At 48.0% G+C, this 19,090-nt stretch overlaps 1 protein-coding gene across 3 annotated transcripts in view; it reads left to right on the top strand.

Annotated features, from left to right (window-relative positions):
• The window catches only part of PGM2L1 (phosphoglucomutase 2 like 1), a 72,314-nt gene that overhangs the window by 45,885 nt on the left and 7,339 nt on the right, over nt 1-19,090 (top strand). Inside the window, exons 2-11 of one of the 3 annotated variants that reach the window (XM_021384178.1) lie at nt 4,044-4,280; nt 4,903-5,070; nt 11,250-11,356; nt 12,415-12,499; nt 13,357-13,440; nt 14,938-15,131; nt 15,869-16,058; nt 16,295-16,389; nt 17,177-17,357; nt 18,803-18,896. In XM_021384178.1, the coding sequence (XP_021239853.1) occupies nt 5,017-5,070; nt 11,250-11,356; nt 12,415-12,499; nt 13,357-13,440; nt 14,938-15,131; nt 15,869-16,058; nt 16,295-16,389; nt 17,177-17,357; nt 18,803-18,896 (1,084 nt within the window). In that variant the 5' untranslated portion in view covers nt 4,044-4,280; nt 4,903-5,016. The remainder of the gene's footprint in view (nt 1-4,043; nt 4,281-4,902; nt 5,071-11,249; nt 11,357-12,414; nt 12,500-13,356; nt 13,441-14,937; nt 15,132-15,868; nt 16,059-16,294; nt 16,390-17,176; nt 17,358-18,802; nt 18,897-19,090) is intronic. The other 2 variants (XM_021384176.1, XM_021384177.1) reach the window with 2 other exon arrangements.

Below are 19,090 nucleotides of genomic sequence, written 5' to 3' on the forward strand. Positions count from 1 at the left end.
GGGAAGGAGGAGAGGAGCAGCCGCCTGCCCTGCTGCCCTGTGCTGCCCTCCCCTGCACAGCCCTGCTCACCAGGTTGCTGGTCTGCCAGCCATTTTTGTGTCCATGTCTCGAAAAGGCCACTGCAAGCAGCAGGTCTGGTGCCAGCACCTGCAGTGGAGCCAGGGCTGAGCAAAGGAGTCTAAAATGTTGTTGTGAGGGCAGGGGGATGTTGGGGAGCTGCCAGCGTCTCTTAGGACCCAGAAAGGTCCTGTTTGTGTCTGACTTATCTGTCGTGTACAGCATGGAGAGCAGTTAGAGAGCTGAGGACAGGTGCGTATCCTGCTCTTGTTCCATCTTTGTGCGGCTGTCCATCTGCAAGGCAGGGGAGAAGGAAGAGAGGAGCAGCCGCCTGCCCTGCTTCCCTGCATTGCCCTCCCCTGCATGGCCCTGCTCACCAGTTAGCTGGTCTGACAGCCTTATTTATAGCTGTATGGAGGAGCTTGTGTCACCATCCCTGGTTGACATGGCCTCTCCAATCCATAGGTCCCGCGCTGGCACCTGCAGTGGGGCCAGGGCTGAGCAAACAAACCCCAAACACTTGGGTAAGAGCATGGGAATCTTGGGGACCTTCCAGGGTTCTGCAGGAGCAAAACAAGCTACAGTATGGGGGTGACTTATCTTTCTCAAGGAGCATGGGCAGCATTGTGGAGGGCTGAGCTCTGGGACTTTTGGTCATCTGGTGGCATTTGTGATGGGCTGTCCATCTGCAAGGCAGGGGAGAAGGAAGAGAGGAGCAGCCGCCTGCCCTGCTGCCCTGTGCTGCCCTCCCCTGCACAGCCCTGCTCACCAGGTTGCTGGTTCAACAATGGTTTCCTTGGTAATGCCAAGTTGACACAGCCAGTGCAGTCAGGAGGTGTTGTGCCAGCACCTGCAGTGGGGCCAGGCTCAGCAAAGCAAAGTAAAAGGTTTGGGATAAGAAGAGGGGGAAGGTGGGGAGCTTCCATGGTTGTGTAGGAGCAAGGCAGGCTACGGTAACAGGCTGACTTAGCTTTCTCATGGAGCAAGGAGGGCTGAGCTCTGGGACTTTTGTTCATCTGGTGGCATTTGTGTAGGGCTGTCCATCTGCAAGGCAGGTGGGAAGGAAGAAAGGAGCAGCTGCCTGCCCTGCTGCCCTGTGCTGCCCTCCCAGGCCTGGCCCTGCTCACCAGGTAGCTGGTCTGATACTGGTTTCCTTGGCCATTTGCGGTCGTTGTGTCAGCAATGCCACGTTGACACGGCCACTGCAGTCTGGAGGTGAGGTGCCAGCAGCTGCTGTGGGGCTAGGACTCAGCAAAGCAAAGTGAAAGTTTTGGGGTAAAAACCGGGGGACGGTGGAGAGCTTCCATGGTTTTGTAGGAGTAGGGTAGGTTCCAGTATGGGGCTGACTTAGCTTTCTGAAGGAGGAAGGAGAACTGTGCTTCAGCACTTTTGGTCATCTGGTGGCATTTGTGATGGGCTGTCCATCTGCAAGGCAGGTGGGAAGGAGGAGAGGAGCAGCCGCCTGCCCTGCTGCCCTGTGCTGCCCTCCCCTGCACAGCCCTGCTCACCAGGTTGCTGGTCTGCCAGCCATTTGCGTGGCCGTGTGGGGCTGCCTGTGTCCCCAAGCCGGTGTGGAAAGGGGCACCGCAACCAGCAGGTCCTGTGCCGGCACCTGCAGTGGGGCCAGGGCTCAGCAAAGCAGCACTAAAGATTGGGACGGGGCAGGGGGATCTTGGGGAGCTTTGCGGGTGCTGTAGGAGCGAGGTGGGATCTAGTTTGGGAGGGACTTATCTGTCCTGTAGAGCGTGGCCCTCTTGCTGGGAGAGGAATGCAGGTGTGGACAGGAGCGTCTGGCCGTCCTGCTGTGTCCCTGTCCCCGTGTGTGGCTGTGAGGCAGAGGAGGAGCAGCAAGGCAGGAGCAGCCGCCATCCATCGCCATGGGCTGCTCCTGCCCGCCACAGCCCTGGCTCACTCGGGCACTGGTCGGCGATCTGAGGCTGGCCCTGCCCTTGTCGTCAGCATTCTGTGCTGCTGTGACACCAAGGTGGGTCTGGAACACGGCTCCCCCCCAGTGCTGTGCTCCTGTGACATGGCTGTGACAACTGCAGTGTGTTTCCTGGAGCTGGTGGCTGCCCCTTGTAGCGTGGTGGTGACAGAGCAGGGCTGGTGCTGCCTGGGATGGGGCTGCTGCCTTCTGCAGTCCATGTAATAAAGAAAGCCATGAGTTGTTCTTCAGTCCGTGTCTGGTGGTACTTAGGCCGTGTGAGCATGATGATCACTGCCATTGCCTTCCTCTCATCTCTTCTGGAGCCAGACAGGAGGTCTTGAGAGGGATGGAGGAGGAGCAGGGCCCTCTCATGCTGTTTGTCAGTGCAGAATGCTGGTGGGTTGGTGGTGTTGGTGTTGTGGGCACTTGGGTCTTGGGTGCACAGGGCAAAAACATTCCACTGTTCGCTCCGGGTGGGCGCCTCCAACGTTCTTTCAAGCTGGCTACTACTGTGATGGATAGACAGCTGCTACAAGGAGCTGGGGACTCCTGGAGGGAGCAGGATTTAGGAGCAAAGCAGAGCCAAGTGAACTGTGGGCGTAAGTGTCCGTCCAGCAGGCTGCCACAGACAAATGATAACACGATAGGAAACCTTCCACCTCTGGAGACGCGTTGGTGCCTGGGCAGCTCGCAGCAATGGCCTGTGGGAGAGCTGGAGGCTTATTTTTGGGAATTGAGCACATATCAGAGCCAGGTCTATTGTTTGGGAGCTGCTGTGCAATTGCTCACAGCTTCCCTCTCCCCTCCCCAAAAAGCTGCGTGGCTGGAGGTGCTCCAAGCTGAATGAAGGTTTGCCTGTTCCAATATGCAACAGCAGAGCTTATTTCTGCTTAAAGGGCAGGGACCCTTAGCCAGCCTTGTGTCTTGCTGTTGTTTTTTTTTTAAAGGATATTAAGAAAAGAACATCCAAATACAGCACTTGAAGGAACTCCCCACGGCTTCTGTGCTGCCATACAGACTCATCCAGGCAGGGCTGAAGAGGAAGCCCTTCACTCCTTCCCAGTTGGTGTTTCTGAGCTAACGGAGCTTGGTGCTAACGCTGCTGCAACACTGCTTGCCTTCAGCAGCTGGAACTACCCTCCTGTAAGCAGTGCTTCCTCCCAGCTGTGCTCACATCCTCAGGGAGCTGCATAGAGCTGCTGCTAATCCCCTCACCTTAGCATCATGCAGCCACATCTATTGCTGGGAGCGGAGACCAAGAAATACAGTGGGATGCCACAGAGCTCAGCCCTGTAGCCTTCTGCAAGGAGCTGAGCTGGCCCACAGGCTTCAAGGCTCCAATTTGGGGAAAAAGTTAAAAAGCAAGGAGCAATGCAGAGCAGCTGGGATCTTAATGCAAGCCGCTGTGTTTGCTGCTGTCCCGAGGTCAGATTGCTGGTGCTACTGAAGCATAACCCGCAGCATGAAGCTGTCCACCACCACGCCTGGAGTTGACAGCTCAAGTAAAATTCTTCCTTCCTTGAAAGAATTGAAGTTTTCTTCTTCAGCTTCTAACTTCTTCCCCCTTTCTTCTTTACTGATGGCAGGGAAGTTTAGCTAGCTGAACGTGAGCAAGTGGCGAACGTCTGGGTGCTCACCTGGCTGACCTGTTTTTGTTCCCTAGGGAGTAAATAAGGTAGCTTCAACCCAAACAGCGTGCTGCTCTGCTCGTAAAAGCAGCAGCTGTAAAACAAGTGTTTGCTTCGGGAAGACCTTGCCTCGGTGGCACAGAACCCAACACCACGAGCTGCGTCATGTACTGCATCGCCGTGCCATGGTTGCGGGCCAGCAACGCAGAGTATCCTAAAAGCTATTGAGGATGCCATAGAATTTAATAGCCTTATTTTAAAGCGAAGTGAACAGTAGTAAAAGTGCTTTCCATGCATGCAGCTGACAGAGCTGCCGTTCCTTCCTAAGTGTAATAGATATCTATAGCCTAGTGTCAGATGAGCACTGCTTCTTCCTGCTGCTCTTGGCCGACCTTTTCCTTCTCACGTGCCCGTTCCTTTTGGCACTCAGGTGATGAGGTGTGGGATGCACGCGCTGCTTGTAGCACTCAGCCCTGCTGTGTGATGTTTGTGCCCCTCTGGTTGGAACCAGAAGCCCTCTCAGCAACTTGGGAACCATCTGCTTGGGAAACAGAGACCTCCGTCAGGTCCTCCGCCAATACCTGCTGGCACAAGGCTTCGTGTGTTGCTGTGGATCAAGCTCACTCATTTACATCGTAGTCTGTTTTTAATTCTTTCCCTTGAATAGGTGAGTGGGATGTCACTGGACCTCAGTGCAAAGCATTAAGCAATTGCTTCCTTTATGTTCCCTAAATCAAACAAAAGCAGCGTTGTTTCGCTGATACGGGTACCACTTTTGGGAGTAGGATTTCTTTTTCCAGCAGCAAGATGCTAGCTCTTACAGGTAAAACCAGGCTCTTCTTTGGAGAATACTCTTTGTGTAGCAGTTGTATCGCGTCCTGTGTGTAAATGCATTCTTTCTGAGCTCTGAGGTAACTGTGGAAGTGTGATTTTAGTTCTCTCTGTTTGACTGATGGCGTTCTCGAGACCCTCCCAAATCCTGCCCATAACCCACAGTGGGATTAGGCAGCTGTCAGGAGAATGCAGGGGACATCTCCCTTCTGATGGAGCAGTGCTTTTTATGCATTTATGTGTTTATATAAATAAAGATGGTACAGAAAAAAGCGACACAAACTAGCTTTACAATGCATTCTCATTCCCATAGGCAGGGATTTTGTAGGAAAGGAAGGACTTGTTGCACTGCAGCTCCACCAACGGTTTGAAAACAACGTGCACATAAGTTCTGATCCTGATTTCGAGTACGAAATGAAAACCATCCACTATATATATATATATATTTTTTTTTGCAGAACCAAAAAACAAAAGAGCAGATTGAAAACTTGCTGCAGAATGGAAAGCATAAGGAGCTGCGGGATCGCCTCTGCTGCAGGCTGACCTTTGGGACTGCTGGGCTTCGCTCCGCCATGGGAGCAGGCTTCTGCTACATCAACGACCTCACCGTGATCCAGTCAACACAGGTGAGCTGCAGAGGAGAGAGCTGAAGGTGTTCACAGGAAGCTCTTGGGTCATAACTGCTCTGCTGAAAGACGAGCTGGAGGCGAAACGGAGCCATTGATAGTAGGGTGATAGCATGAGATGGTTTAGGACTGGAGGAAAATGAAGTGGCTTACACAGGTTTAACTGGGCACCCTAGGATAGAATCACTTCATCTGCTGAAGTCTATTGCTACTATACTTCAATCTAGCTAAAGCCTGTTACACTGCCCTGAAGTTGGAAAGCGTTGGCTTTCATGAGAACTGTTAGTATTTGGCAAATGAAAGACCACCACCCAGACCAGTAAAACCAGAAAAAAACAAACCCCCAAAGCAAAACACCCCCAACCCAACAAGCCTTCTCCCTTCCTTTTAGCCCAAGTTGGGAATGAGTACACAAAACAAATAGCTGGTTTTATTAGGAGCACGAGCAGGAAGTGAGATGAAAAAGCAAATACAGACTGACTGCGAAGAACATCTGTTGTGCATTGCTTAACTTCTGGGATGGTCTTCCAGTAAGAGCAGTTGATAGTGTTGTTTGCAACAGATTGGGATAGTTGTAGAAAAATAGTGTGGTTAAGTGCCCCTGCATTACTGTAGCTTTGTCTTTAGCTCTTGGAACCTTTTAAAACAGAGAAGTCAGTCAGTAATTGGAGTGGACTGAACCTCAGGCTGCAAACCTGGTGTTACATCCTGCATCAGAGAAGTCGATGCTTCGTGGTTCTTCTATGATTTAATATTTATACTTGGGTTGGAGATAAGATCATAGAATAATTTGATAAGAAACCATTGTAAACAGATGTTAATCTGCCAAGTTTGGATAGAGAGTTCTGTGATGGTCTTCTTGATACTGGAGAGATCTTGGAACTTGACTGCCATTTTGGTAGTTGTGCACTGGGTTTGAGGAATGCAGTGCTGCTAGAAAGGATCTTTGGGATGGGTAAAGTTTTGGACATGGAGGCTATAGTCATAATTTCCTTCTCCTGCGATAGTGATGAGGCTCTGTGGTGTATGTTAGAAGGGCATGAGAGCTGGTACATGGAACTGAGGAGTCGTAGAGTCACAGAGGTGGTGAAAACTGGTGGCAGAGACTCCTCACTGCTAACACATCTTTCCCTTGAACCAGTTTTGGCTGTTAGGCCTAGCTCTTTAAGCTGGTTGACAACCAGGACCAGTTGATAAGCTGATAGCAGCCGACTCTCTGGACTTGTTCCTTCAGTGCCTTGTGCCTTCTTTTTTCTCTGTGTTGATTTTGGTCTTGAACGCCAAAAGAGAAGTAGAAAATGATCACATTTCTCCAATTCCCTCCCTGCTGCTCTTTTAAGCAATGTATGTACTGAATGTCCAAATAAATCAACGTCTTGATTAATATAGGGCTTTATCACCTCTGCTGTGCTTTGCAACAGTGTTTTGCTCAGTAGCAGGTGACATATTCTTTCTCCAAGAGCTTGGGCCCTTGCTGACTTCTTCTTTCTCCACCTTTTCGGTAAACACCGTGGGAAGGAACAACTGATGATTTGGTTATTGATCAGAAGTGCTCCATGCTCCTTCTCTATATTGCTGTCCCACAGTGGCTTTGTTCTTCAATTTACTCATTGTACAGTGCTGGGTCCCGTCTCAGCTGATGTGTTGCTCTGTCACTTTTTTTCCCTCAAACAGTTTGATTGAATATTTAATCTTCACAACTAAGCTACGTTAGAAATTAATTGAGAATACGTTTCAAGTAGATCTGTCGTTGCCCTAATTTTAAGCACTTCTAACAGGAGTCTGAGTATCCATAGAATCATAGAGTCATAGAATGGCCTGGGTTGAACAGGACCTCAAAGATCATCGAGTTTCAACCCCCTGCTGAGTGCAGGGTCGCCAACCACCAGCCCAGGCTGCCCAGAGCCACGTCCAGCCTGGCCTTGAATGCCTGCAGGGACGGGGCATCCACAACCTCCTTGGGCAACCTGTTCCAGTGCCTCACCACCCTCGGAGTGAAAAACTTCCTCCTAACATCTAACCTAAACCTCCCCTGTCTCAGTTTAAAACCATTCCCCCTTGTCCTATCGCTATCCACCCTCGTGAACAATCGTTCCCCTCCTGTTTATACGCTCCCTTCAAGTATTGGTAGGCCACAATGAGGTCTCCCCGGAGCCTTCTCTTCTCCAAGCTGAACAAGCCCAGTTCCCTCATCCTTTCTTCCTAGGAGAGGTGCTCCAGCCTCTGATCATCTTGGTGGCCTCCTCTGAACTCGTTCCAAGAGCTCTGTGTCTACTGGGGGCCCCAGGCCTGGACGCAGTGCTGGAGATGGGGCCTCACAAGAGCCGAGTAGAGGGGGACAATCCCCTCCCTCTCCCTGCTGCCCACTCCTCTTTTAATGCAGCCCAGAACACAGTTGGCCTTCGGGGCTGCCAGCACACACTGCTGGCTCATGTCCAGCTTCTCGTCCACCAGGACCCCCAAGTCCCTCTCCACAGGGCTGCACTCAAGGAGTTCTTCCCCCAGGCTGTATAAATACCTGGGATTGCCCCGGCCCAAGTGCAGCACCCTGCATTTGGCCTTGTTGAACCTCATTAGGTTCTCGTGGGCCCACTTCTATTGATTTATCCAGGATTGTAATCATGCTGTATTATAATTCCTGACTTTGATAGTCACTCTTACCGCCATAAAGCATGTGCAAATATTAAGTACAAAGCAGCTGGGTTCCTCATATGTAAAATACTGCTTTCTGCCAGCCCAGTGGAGGTGGTAGGAGGCAAGGAAAGAGAAGTGTTAAATCCTTTTGAAAACAAATAGCATGAGTCAGAAAATGGATGCTCCGTATTCTCCTTCCTTATGACCATACAAAAAACAAATGGGTTTGGACTCTGTGCGTTAAATATACTTAATGTCCTCATTCTTGAGGACTGAAAATAAAACAAACTGATATAGTTGCCACCGTTTATTATTCTCAGAATATCAATAGAAAGTTCTCATTAGGATAAACCTGTTGAAACCTGTTTGCTCTGTCAGCTGCTTTTTTTTTTAAATGGCACTTCAGCCATAAGATAAGGGGTGTTTTATTACATGATTTATTAAGGGTTACTGCAGTCTTTCATTGTAATACTCAGAACTTAAACACTTTTATATAGCTCTTTCTGTGCAGGTTAATGCTCTGCGTCCAGACCCTTGCTGACAGGGCTGAAATAGCTTGTTTTGTTGGCTCAGAGCAACGAGGTATGAAGGCTTGGAGCAGGCAGGGCTCTGTTAAAGCTGCTGACACTGCTGGTGGCTGACTCGTACACCTGCAGCCCAAGCTTCCGAGGTGAAACCAAATTCCAAGAGCTCTTTGTACTTCCTGAAGGAGAGAAGCAGCATGCTGGAGCTCACCAGAGTTTGAAGCCTGACCTTTTATCTTTTTGATTTCAACTTAGGTCTAACAAAGTTTGCTTTAGGTTTCTAGCATCTAAGCTGGGCATCTTAGAGCCATGCTTCCATCAGCAAGTTTGCAGATTACACCGAGTCAGGTGGTGCAGTTGATACAACAGAAGCTGTGGATACCCCATCGCTGGAGGTGCTCAAGACCAGGTTGGATGGGGCCCTGGGCAACCTGATCTGGTGCCTGATTTAGTGGTTGGCCATCCTGTCCACAGCAGGGGCTTGAAATTAGGTGATCTTTGAGGTCCCTTCCAACCCAAGCCAAGCCACTGCCTAATTCTTTTGGAGCAGAGCAAACATCTTGCTCGTGCAGAGGAATGAAGAATTGTCACCCCGCTCTTTGGCCAGTGCAGCCTGCTGAGTTTGGAGCTGCTCATGCTCCTGAGGTCTGCATGCTGCCTTTGTGCACTGGGGCTCACGGAAGCGTGCCTGGGCTTGGCTCAGCTGGCCAACTGATAAGCACTCTTGGCAGAAAGCAGAAAGCGTGGTTTTGCTCAGCAGGGACTCTGTTTGCAAGTTCAGTTTCGTGGGCCTTCCACGCTTCCGAAAGGGAGAAACTGGCTGGGGTTTGTTTGCTCCCTCTGCAGAGCTTCTATTTTAAGTCGTGTATCAAAGCCACTTCTCAGGTTAGAAAAAGCAATCAGGGGAGCAGATAAAAACTTCTTTCTGAAGTAGATTGCATTAGACTTAATCTGTTCGGTTGAGTGCTTCTGGCTCTCTTATTTCAGAAGCTAATGATGCTAAGAGAGTGTCACAGAACCTTACCTGAAAACGGGCAGCACTGTCTCTAAATCTGTCCTTAACTACTACACGCCATTCAAATAGACTTCAGTGTAATGAAAATACTTCCTTCAGCTGAAATAAACCTTCGTTAAGATGCGTGCTTAAGCACATGCTGTGTTCTTGATAGGCATGATTATGTTGGTACCATGAAAAGTCAGATCCAGAAGGGCATAGATATCCAGGAGCTGCTGCTGGTTCTTCTGAAGACTGTAGGCACATACCTTGTGCATAAAGCCTGCATTTCTGTCCTGTTTAACCAATTGCTTTTATTAATAGGTCCATGTCAGTGACCTCTACAGTGGCAAAAACAGTGTCACCTGTGCATCATTGCTTTGAGCTTCCTGTTGCTGTATAGGCAAAGCTCAAGATCCCAGGAAGAATCTCACCTCAGCATTGAGAGCAGTGCTGTGTGGGTTGTGGTGGCACCAGTGGCTCCCAGAAATGCTCAGGCCGAGGCAGCAGGGAGGAAACACAGCTCTCATCTGCTAGAAAGGTCGGTGTAGGTCCTTAGTTTGCAACAGAAATACATCAGTTCCTGTGTGTTTGAGGAACGAGGGAGTGCACAGCTGGGAGGTAAGCAAGGATGCTGGCACTGGAGGCTGCCATGTGCTCAAAAAGCAAAGACCTCCAAGTGTTCAGCATCTGGACATGAGGGTGGGGAAGGAATCTGATGTGCGGAATCCCAGAGATGCTGGGGCTGCCAAAAGAGAGGGTTCAGTGGATGCTTTTACATTTACAGAGTTCTGTGCCTTTCTCATGTGGATGGGAGCATCCTTGGTTCTGTCTGAGCTTACTGAGTTTCAGCAGTTTGCCCGTCCCCTGCTGGTTCCCTATTTCTAACCAGTTCCAGTTCGTGTCGTGTGGCGCTGCTTCATTTGTAAACCTTGGCCTTCTTGTGTGCAGTTTCCTGGGGTTTGAGGAACGAGTTCAGGATACACGCTGCAATGTGCCCTGACCTCAGGATTCCACTAGCCAAACAAGGGCCTCCTGCTAAGAAACCTCTGGCTCATCTCCCTGTTTGCTGTTCAACCCATTCCAGCCAAACGTGAGCACGTTCTTCCCATTCCCCTGCCTCGTATCTCTTTACAACCACGAGTGAAAGATCTTGGAGTTGTTGGGATGGTGTGAAAGTGACCTCACGCCATGAGCCAGCTTCCAGTTCCATCAGGATTCAGATAATGTAGTGAAGTGCTTCTGTGTGCATCCCTCTACAGTAACCCTACAGCTGTGGCTGAAATGGTTCCCTGAAGAGGTACTTGCGTCCACGTGTTAGTGCTTGAAGTCCTTTCCTTGCTGCACAACCTTAAAAGAATTCAGCTAAACCAGGTTTTGTGGCCAGGAGTCAGACTAGCTTCATGGCTTTTGGCTTGCTGGTGGTACCAAGGCAGACCTACAGAAGGACATGGCAAAGAATTGCTCTTCGTGCCATTATTCTTCACACTTCCTCCATCTACTCACTCCTGAGGTCTTCTCTGGTATCTTGCTGTTGGAAGTGCTCTGCCGTGATGTACAGGAAACAAGACAGCTTGTGTTTGTGCTACAGCGTATGTCAGTGAATGACTTCAGTGGAGCAGGTCAGCAGCAATAAAATTCCTTTGGAAACAGTGGGTAAGGAGGAAGCATCCTTTTCATGCAAGGTTGGAAGCGTAGGATGTGCATTCGGTGCTGAAGAGGTGCCTGACGTGTGCTGGGAGCACAGGGATCAAGGGAGGCGTTGGCCAACACTGCCCTTGCAGTCTCAGTGGATGGGTTTAGAAGAAAAATAATGGATTTTTATCAATTGGGTCTTTAAAAAGACGGTTCGAGTACGAGAAGCATGCTGCAGGGTGAAAACAAGAGTAGTGCTGTTCTTGCTGAGCTGTATTTTCTACTGACATTACTCTGTATGAGAAGAATAATGTTTATGTAAACATCCTGAAGTACGTGACACTAGAGCTAATTCTTCCTTATTTTTTTTTTCTCTCATTCTCTTTTTCCAGGGCATCTACAAGTATCTTGAGAGGTGTTTTTCAGACTTTAAGCAGAGAGGCTTTGTTGTTGGATATGACACACGAGGTCAGGTGACCAGCAACTGCAGCAGTAAGAAGTATGAGTATTGATTACATTTGCAAGACTAGAAATGAAATTGTGGCTTTGAATGCGTTCCCTTCTGTCAGAACGGTTTTGTGTTACGAGCTGTGCTCACTTTGCCCTCCCTTAGCCCATTTAAATAGTGATGAAAGAAGGACTGAGCCTTTGTAATTGCAGGAGCCCTGGTCGCTTCACCTGAGAATGTACAGTCTAAAATCGAGCTGAACCTCCCCAAAAAAGGGATTTCAGCCCAGTCAGCCTGCTCACCCCATGTTGCGTGAGTGGTGCTCTGCCTTTCTTTGCTTCGTGTCCCGTGTCAAAGGAGATGGCAGATCTCCTGATGGTATCCCATCATTGAGTTGATGTAAGCTATTGTGTTACGGGAGCAAAAGTTCAGCGCCTTCAACGAGAAGTTGAGCTCTCAGATTCTTTTCTGTGATAGCAGGTTACGTTTGGTAAAAGCTGTAGTGAAATTCTGAGTGCCTGAAATATATACTCGTCGTTGGAAGGTAAGGAAGCAAGGGTTAATGCTTGTTTGTAAAAGTTAAGTGAGCAAAGGAAATGTTTGTTGTTTAACCTCTCATTGGTTTTCCCTCTGAGCAAGAGTTCCCGTTGTTCATTTCTGGGCTGCCATGAAAAGAACAGCTTCGTATCAAACTGCTCCATAAAGGAGAATGAGTTTCCCTGCTTCCTGGGAGGAAGAGGTTAATGCAAAAGCAAGGTTTAAAAAAAAACAGATTCTGTTTCTGGATTTGGCACTTTCATGTTTCTGGGAGCTCACTTTGGTCCCTGAATTTAAGGACAAGTGCCACCCCAGAGGGCTCTGTGTATTTCTTGATGTCACTGGTTTATTCACGAGACTGAAGTGCCTCGTGCCCTTCAAGCAGCAAATGAAAGTGCTCTGTCTGATTCTACGGCCTGAAAACTGTTACACCGACTGCACAAAACGTAGGGAAAACAAAACGAAACAGTAGAAGGATTTAAGAAACAAGCAAAGTGAAATGAAAGTAGTACCCTGTGGCTGCTGGATTGTCGTGGGAGTTGGGCTGACTGTTTTCTGTTTCGTGTTGGTAGACTTGCAAAGCTCACCGCAGCAGTCCTGCTGGCTAAAGATGTGCCCGTCTACTTCTTTTCAACGTACGTCCCTACGCCCTTTGTGGTGAGTCATTGTCTTCTTTTTTTATTTTGTTGAACCGTGCAGTTAAGGCAGCATTCAAAATGTGAGCTAGCAATTACCCTCTCACATTCCGACGTTTAAACACAGAAGCAGAGGATGCTCGCCACGCGTGGCTCTTCAGGGAGGCTGTCAAAGAGCATTGCTGAATTCTTCTGCATGTATTTAGGCAGCAGAGTCACATTTTACCCTGAGCTGCTGTGCTGGGGCAGTGGTCATGGCAGCCCAGGCACTGCAGGTCATTAGGAGCACGGTGGGATCAAAGATAATGGGTGAGCATGCACACGTACACAGGGGCTGTGCACGACGAGCGTAGGAGTGGAGGAAACGAAGGCATGTCTTCCCTTTTAATATCTCAAAAAAAAAAAAAAAAAACTCTTTCTGTTCCGGTCAGAGAAGCTTTATTTTTGCACATTTGTTTCTATTTTGCAGCCTTTCTTAGTCTGCTGCGGATGCTGACCATCTTGTTTCTAGATGGAAATACACGTGACGTGCTTTTTCACCAAGCGTTTTGGTGAATCCCTTCATTCTGTCTCAGCCCTTTTTTTCCTTTCTCGATGCTGGAGTAACCCAAATGCAGGCTTTCTTTAGTTGGCCAGTTAACAACAGCCTTTATGGAGTTGGGAATAACGTTGCCACGCTGCAAGGTAGCACTGTTCTGAGCAAGATTTCTCTCTGTTACCAGCTTCAGAGAACAGAATGATGGGCGTTCCTTTGTACACTTTTCAGATAAGCTATTTCTCCTGTAGCATTCTTTTGCGTACCTGTCCTAATAACAAAACATCCTTCTGCCAGGTGCAGGATGCTTGGGTAAGTGGCCGTTTCTGGGTTTCTTTTTTTAGCCCTACGCTGTTCAGCAGCTCAAAGCTGTTGCTGGTGTAATGATCACAGCGTCCCACAACAGGAAGGAGGACAATGGGTACAAGGTAAGGCTTAGCCCTGAAGCTTGTAGCACATCACTGCCAGCTGCATGCCTTATTATATTACCTGCATGCCTTAGATGTGCTAGGGGGCATCTTGGCTTCTTCTGAAATATGTGTGAGTGCACATTAGAAGGAAATGTGATTCCAAGTAACTCATCCTTCTATAACCATCTGAATGGCATGCATTTTCATCTGAGACTAGAACTGAAGGCCACGCACCCTTTGTGTCTTGAACACAAATGCACTGTGACCTTCCATAGAGTCAAATGAGCAGCTGGGAGGATGCTTAAGCCCTTTATTATCTGGTCACCTCTTGGGCTTAGAAACAAATTTCAAGCTGAGCTCAAAGTCATGTGAATTAGAATCATGGAATCATTAAGGTTGGAAGAGATCACTAAGATCATCAAGTCCAACTGTCAGCCTGCCCCCACCATGCCCTCTAACCGTGTCCAAACACGGCAGGTGACAGCAGTTTATTGCTGATGAATAAAACTCTTTGTGCTCCCCTGCAAGACCGTGTTACCTGGGCAGTGGGAGGCAGGTAGGTGGCTTCATTCTGAAAGCTTGGAGCAGCATAACCACCCATCGTAACAAATTCTGCTCATGCAGTATCGTAGCACATTGTTGCACTGGTGAGCTTTCGAAGAATCTAAACTGAATTCTGAACTTTAATCAAAATTAGCCTCCTGGGAGCTCAGTAGCAGCTCGGTGAGCAATGGCAGTGATAGGAAAACCAGTCTGACTGTGTACAGAGAGCTCCTGGAGGTGACTGCACCTCCCGTGCCCCGTGTGAAGTACTTCAGTATTGACATTGCTCAGATGTAACAAGCAATGTCAGTTTTCCAAGCACTCTAGTCTTTCAAAAACCTGTTGCATCTTCCAATGTATCACCCATCAGCTCAGCAGCTGGTGAAGGTTTTGGACAACTTGACAAGATCGTACTTTTGGAGATAAGGAGTATCATCCAAAGAGGGACAGGCTGGTCCGAGTAGAAAGCCTGCACGGTGAAGGCAGCTATGCTATTGGAAACAAACTATAAGAAAACAGGCGTCTAAATCAATCTGTCACAATGCCTTTTTTTAAGCTCAGGTTTGGTAGTGTCTCTAGCTGGAAGATTACAGTTGTTCAGTGATGGGAAAAATGCACCTTGTTCTGCTTCAAATTCAAAACCGAGTCGTGCTGCTTTTTCTAAAGGAATGCCAGGCAATGCAGAAGGCAGTGCTTCTGTTCTGCTACACTTTGTGCAGCTCTGTCGGGTGTTGGGTTTCCCAGCCTGAATTTCTCATGTTTTCATGGTTTCAGTCGGAGCAACTGAACAGCTTGGTCTGAAAAAGAAGATGATTTTGCTTAAAAAATTACCATTTCGTGACTGCAGTCACCAGCTGGGATTCCAAATGATTTAAGAATTGGGCCAGCCTGAAGCAGGCAGTGCTTGGAATCCTATAGCTGAGAGTATTCATGAAGTCTTTGTGAATAAACCGTGTCATGTTTTCCTACCAGGTTTATTGGGAAAATGGAGCTCAGATCAAATCCCCTCACGATAAGGAAATTATAAAATGCATAGAAGAATGTGTTGAACCGTGGAATGGCTCCTGGAACGAGAACCTCGTAGACACCAGTCCTCTTAGGCAGGATCCTCTCCAGAAAATTTGTGACTCTTATATGGAGGATCTGAAAAAGATCTGTTACCACAGGTGTAGTATGAAATGGAATGTCCTTCGATGATGTTTTTAAGTAAGCCTTTGTGGTTCATAGAAGCTGAGCGCTCTGCTCTGCTGCAAACAAACATCACTGCCTGCCTGAGGCTGTTGTCCTGCCCTCCTCCTGCTGGGAGGAATCTCCAGTCCCCATTCTGTCTCACCCCATCCCTTCCCTGATGTGTCCCTGAGTTAAATGGTCGTCGTCTTTAGGACTGAACCCTGCTTGAGGACAATAGAGCACCCAGCTTCAGGCTGGTTTGCTGCCTTTGAACACGAGGCTACAATAATTCACCCCGATGTGAGCTGTTCTGCTTGATGCTCAAAGGGTTCTGAAGAAAATGCAGCGATTCAGGGTAAAGGTGCATGAAGTGGAATGGGATGGAGAAGTCGAAATGTTAGTTGGGACAGAGGGTGAGTAGAGGAAGAGGAGGAGGAGGAGGTAGAGCTCGAGTAAGATCTTCAGGATGGTGGGAGGAGTTTGATGCAGAAACTGATGGTTCAGCCCTGGGGGATTTTCAGCCAGCTCAGCAGCAGGTAAATATCTTGTGTTACGGGATGAGAAACTCGAAACCAGCAGTTTCTAGCAAAACTCATTTTTATGTTGAAATTGTTGCAGAAACGACCTAAATAGGATCGAGTGTAACTGCCTTTTCTTTACCTTGTGCTTTCCCACGTAAAAGTAGTCTTGTAAAGTAACTGCAGTCTCACTGAATTTCTTCTTTCCTTGTCAGGGAGCTAAACATGCAAACAAATTTGAAGTTTGTTCACACCTCCTTTCATGGAGTTGGACATGACTACGTGCAATGGGCTTTTAAAGCATTTGGCTTTCAACCCCCCATCCCCGTACCTGAACAGAAAGATCCAGATCCAGACTTCTCTACTGTCAAATGCCCAAATCCCGAAGAAGGAGAATCTGTGCTGGTATTTCAGTTTCTGCTTCGTCTCATTTATGTGTTTTTTTTGTTTCGTTTAGATAAGATGCTCTGATGGAAAACAAATTGGGGAAGGCACGGAGAGTACCTGGCTTTCAGCAGTGTTAAACTCATTGGGCCATCTGTATGAGATCTTGGGGTTTTTTTGCACGTTATGTGTCACTTAAGAGTAAGAATGCATTTATTTGATGTTGTGATGTTTTCCCCTCCCCCTTCTCCCACTAGGAGCTGTCACTGAGGCTCGCAGAGAGGGAGAATGCTAAAGTAGTGGTGGCCACGGATCCTGATGCAGACAGACTGGCAGTGGCAGAGCAGCAGAAGTAAGTAATGGGACCTTCTGTTTTATCTCTTCATGCAGACCAGGTCGTGAAAATTGCAGTGTTCCAAAGACATCACCTTAAAGCCATGCCTTCCCGTCGTGACTTAGCTCTGTGGGGATTTTCCTGGCTAGTTTTGGTATAGCTGTGCCTGAAATAATGGATTTTAGGTAAAATCAATCAGTAAGGCTGAAAAAGATGAGATGAAGCACCAGGGTTACAGCAAGTGGCCACGTCACATTTCAATGAAAAGTGGAGCGGTTGTTTAAGGCATTAAATCTTGTTAAGTGAAAAAGAAATCTCTCATGTCTACTTTTTTCTTCTAGAGTAGGCAAATAAATGCTGCCTTGGGACAGCTAGCTGTTGTGGTGTCTTGCTTTTTGCTTCCTACCTTCTTTACCTTCAACTGAAATTACTTTTCTTCCGCTAACAGGCCAAAATTCTGCTAATTGTGTAAGTAGTCATTTCCTATCGTGCAGGCAGTGCCTGAGTGCAGTGTGTAGACCGTAGAGATTGCAATACTTCTGATAAACTGTAAGATCCTAAGCTGCTGGGAAGGTGATAGTGAGGTAGCTCCATGGGTATCTTTGCTTGCTAACAATGCACTGGGCTTGTCAGTCATCGAGACGTGAGAAATGTGCAGTCCTCTTGGTAGGGTGGCTGTGTGTAGAGCAGCTTGTCAGTAGCGTGCTCGGGCCCCTGTTGTTCCAATGACTGCAGAAAACATCTCCCCCTGCTCGAATGCTCCTGGGACAGCTGAAAGAGCTCTTCTTTTCCGTGTTGCCTGCAGTGGCTGCTGGAAGGTGTTCACGGGCAACGAGCTGGCGGCGTTGTTTGGCTGGTGGATGTTTTCTCGCTGGAAGGAGAACTGCTCCAAAGATGCTGACGTGAAGAATGTTTACATGCTGGCGACCACGGTCTCCTCGAAAATTCTGAGGGCCATTGCCCTTCAAGAAGGATTCAACTTTGAAGTAAGCGGGGCTTTTACCGGTGTCATCTTGCAGAGTAAAACCTGAGGGCTGCGTTCTCTCTCTCGCCCCTCGCTTGCAGCTTTCTGAAATGGGAGACAGCAAAAATGACGCTGGCCTTCGGGCTGGGAGATTTCCTTGCATCCCAGTGTGCAGAGAATCCTGCTGTTGCCTAGAGAAGCCTCGTTTCGGTGCCAGCTGCACTGGCATCTGCGGAGTTTCTCAGTGCACGTTACGGTGGTATCAATTCGCGGCATCAATTTGTGCAAAATCTGCAAGTGGGCTATAACAGGTGACACCAAACTTTAATTACACGTCACCGCGTGCTTTCATCTTGGTTATTCTCCTAAAGATGAGTTCTCGAGATAAGCACGTGCAGCTTGATGTTTTTGGCTACGAAAACGAAATGCTTTTTGGTGGGTTGGCAGCAAACCCTTAAAGGTAGCACAGTGTCCCTGCAGGTGCACAGATCACTGGTAGGTTTTAAATTTGATTTTACTCTGGGTTGTGACAGAGGAACTCTTCCATCTCAATGGAAGATCTCAATGGATCTTTCACGTTGTTCCACTAAGGATGTGTTGGAGTTCTGCTCCCTTGTAGTGAGTTTCATTATCTCACTAAATTATGTTCATATATGCATTCGTTTCTTGAAAATTTGCCTGGAAAACAGCTAGGAATTTATAGAACCCAGTGGTCTCTGTGAGAGCTTCCCCTTTTTGTGCCTTCCTTTCCTCCAAGATTAGTTGCTTAAATGATGGCTGCTTTTGCATGATGATTCGTAGAATCATAGAGTCACCACGGTTGGAAAAGACCTCCAAGATCATCCAGCCCAACTCTAAGAAGAACACAGGCAGTGCGTTTCCCTCCCGTCACCCAAAGCCACTGCTTATAATGTCTGTAACTTTTCCTTTGTATGATTGTCTCATCAGAAAGCACTACAGGAAGAAAGATCTGTGATCTCAGGGAGAGCCACAGTCTCTCAAGCTCGCTTATTCCTCAACTCCACGTTCAGGTCCAGTTCAGTACTCACCATAAAACGCTGCCTGGTGACACTTTGCCTTAGATTCATATTCTAAGCAGAAGCCTGGACTTGTCTCATGGTTGTCTTTGCCTACCTGTATTCTCTTGATCAATTACTGAGGTACAAATTCAGGAAAATGATTTCAAGAAAGAAAAGCGTCCCTTAGCTTTAGTGTGTTGACTCTGCGTCAGACTTCCCCATTGACCCTAAAATCCTGAATCCATCACCTTTTTCTTTTCCCCCTCTCACGTTTTTAATCTGATGCCTCCTTTTTCTTCTGAACTTCCAGGTCTGATGCACAGGGTTCCAATTCCAGGCAACGTCCTGGAGGTGGGAAGAGCAGTAGCTGCACTTCATTGCCCCACTTGAAACTAAGCGGCGGAGAATTTGAATGCGGTGCAATCTCTTTTATTTTTCCCTATTTCAGGAAACACTCCCTGGCTTCAAATGGATTGGAAGCAGAGTGAAAGATCTCCTGGATAATGGGAAAGAAGTTCTCTTTGCCTTTGAGGAGTCTATCGGTATGTCTTGGATATCACTTTCAGCTGTTGAGAACTGTGCAGGGGGAACACGTATCTAAAAAGCGTGGTCTTGGTTGCCAAACTGCTGTTGTTTCACAGCCTGTTAGCTGAGGTTAAGCACAGGACCTGTTCTTAAACAATGCAGTGTCTTATGGGTCCTCTCTTTGAGGACTTGCTACTGAATGGAGCAGGGA

The sequence above is a fragment of the Numida meleagris genome, chromosome 1, assembly GCF_002078875.1.
Source record: "Numida meleagris isolate 19003 breed g44 Domestic line chromosome 1, NumMel1.0, whole genome shotgun sequence".
Taxonomy (NCBI): domain Eukaryota; kingdom Metazoa; phylum Chordata; class Aves; order Galliformes; family Numididae; genus Numida; species Numida meleagris.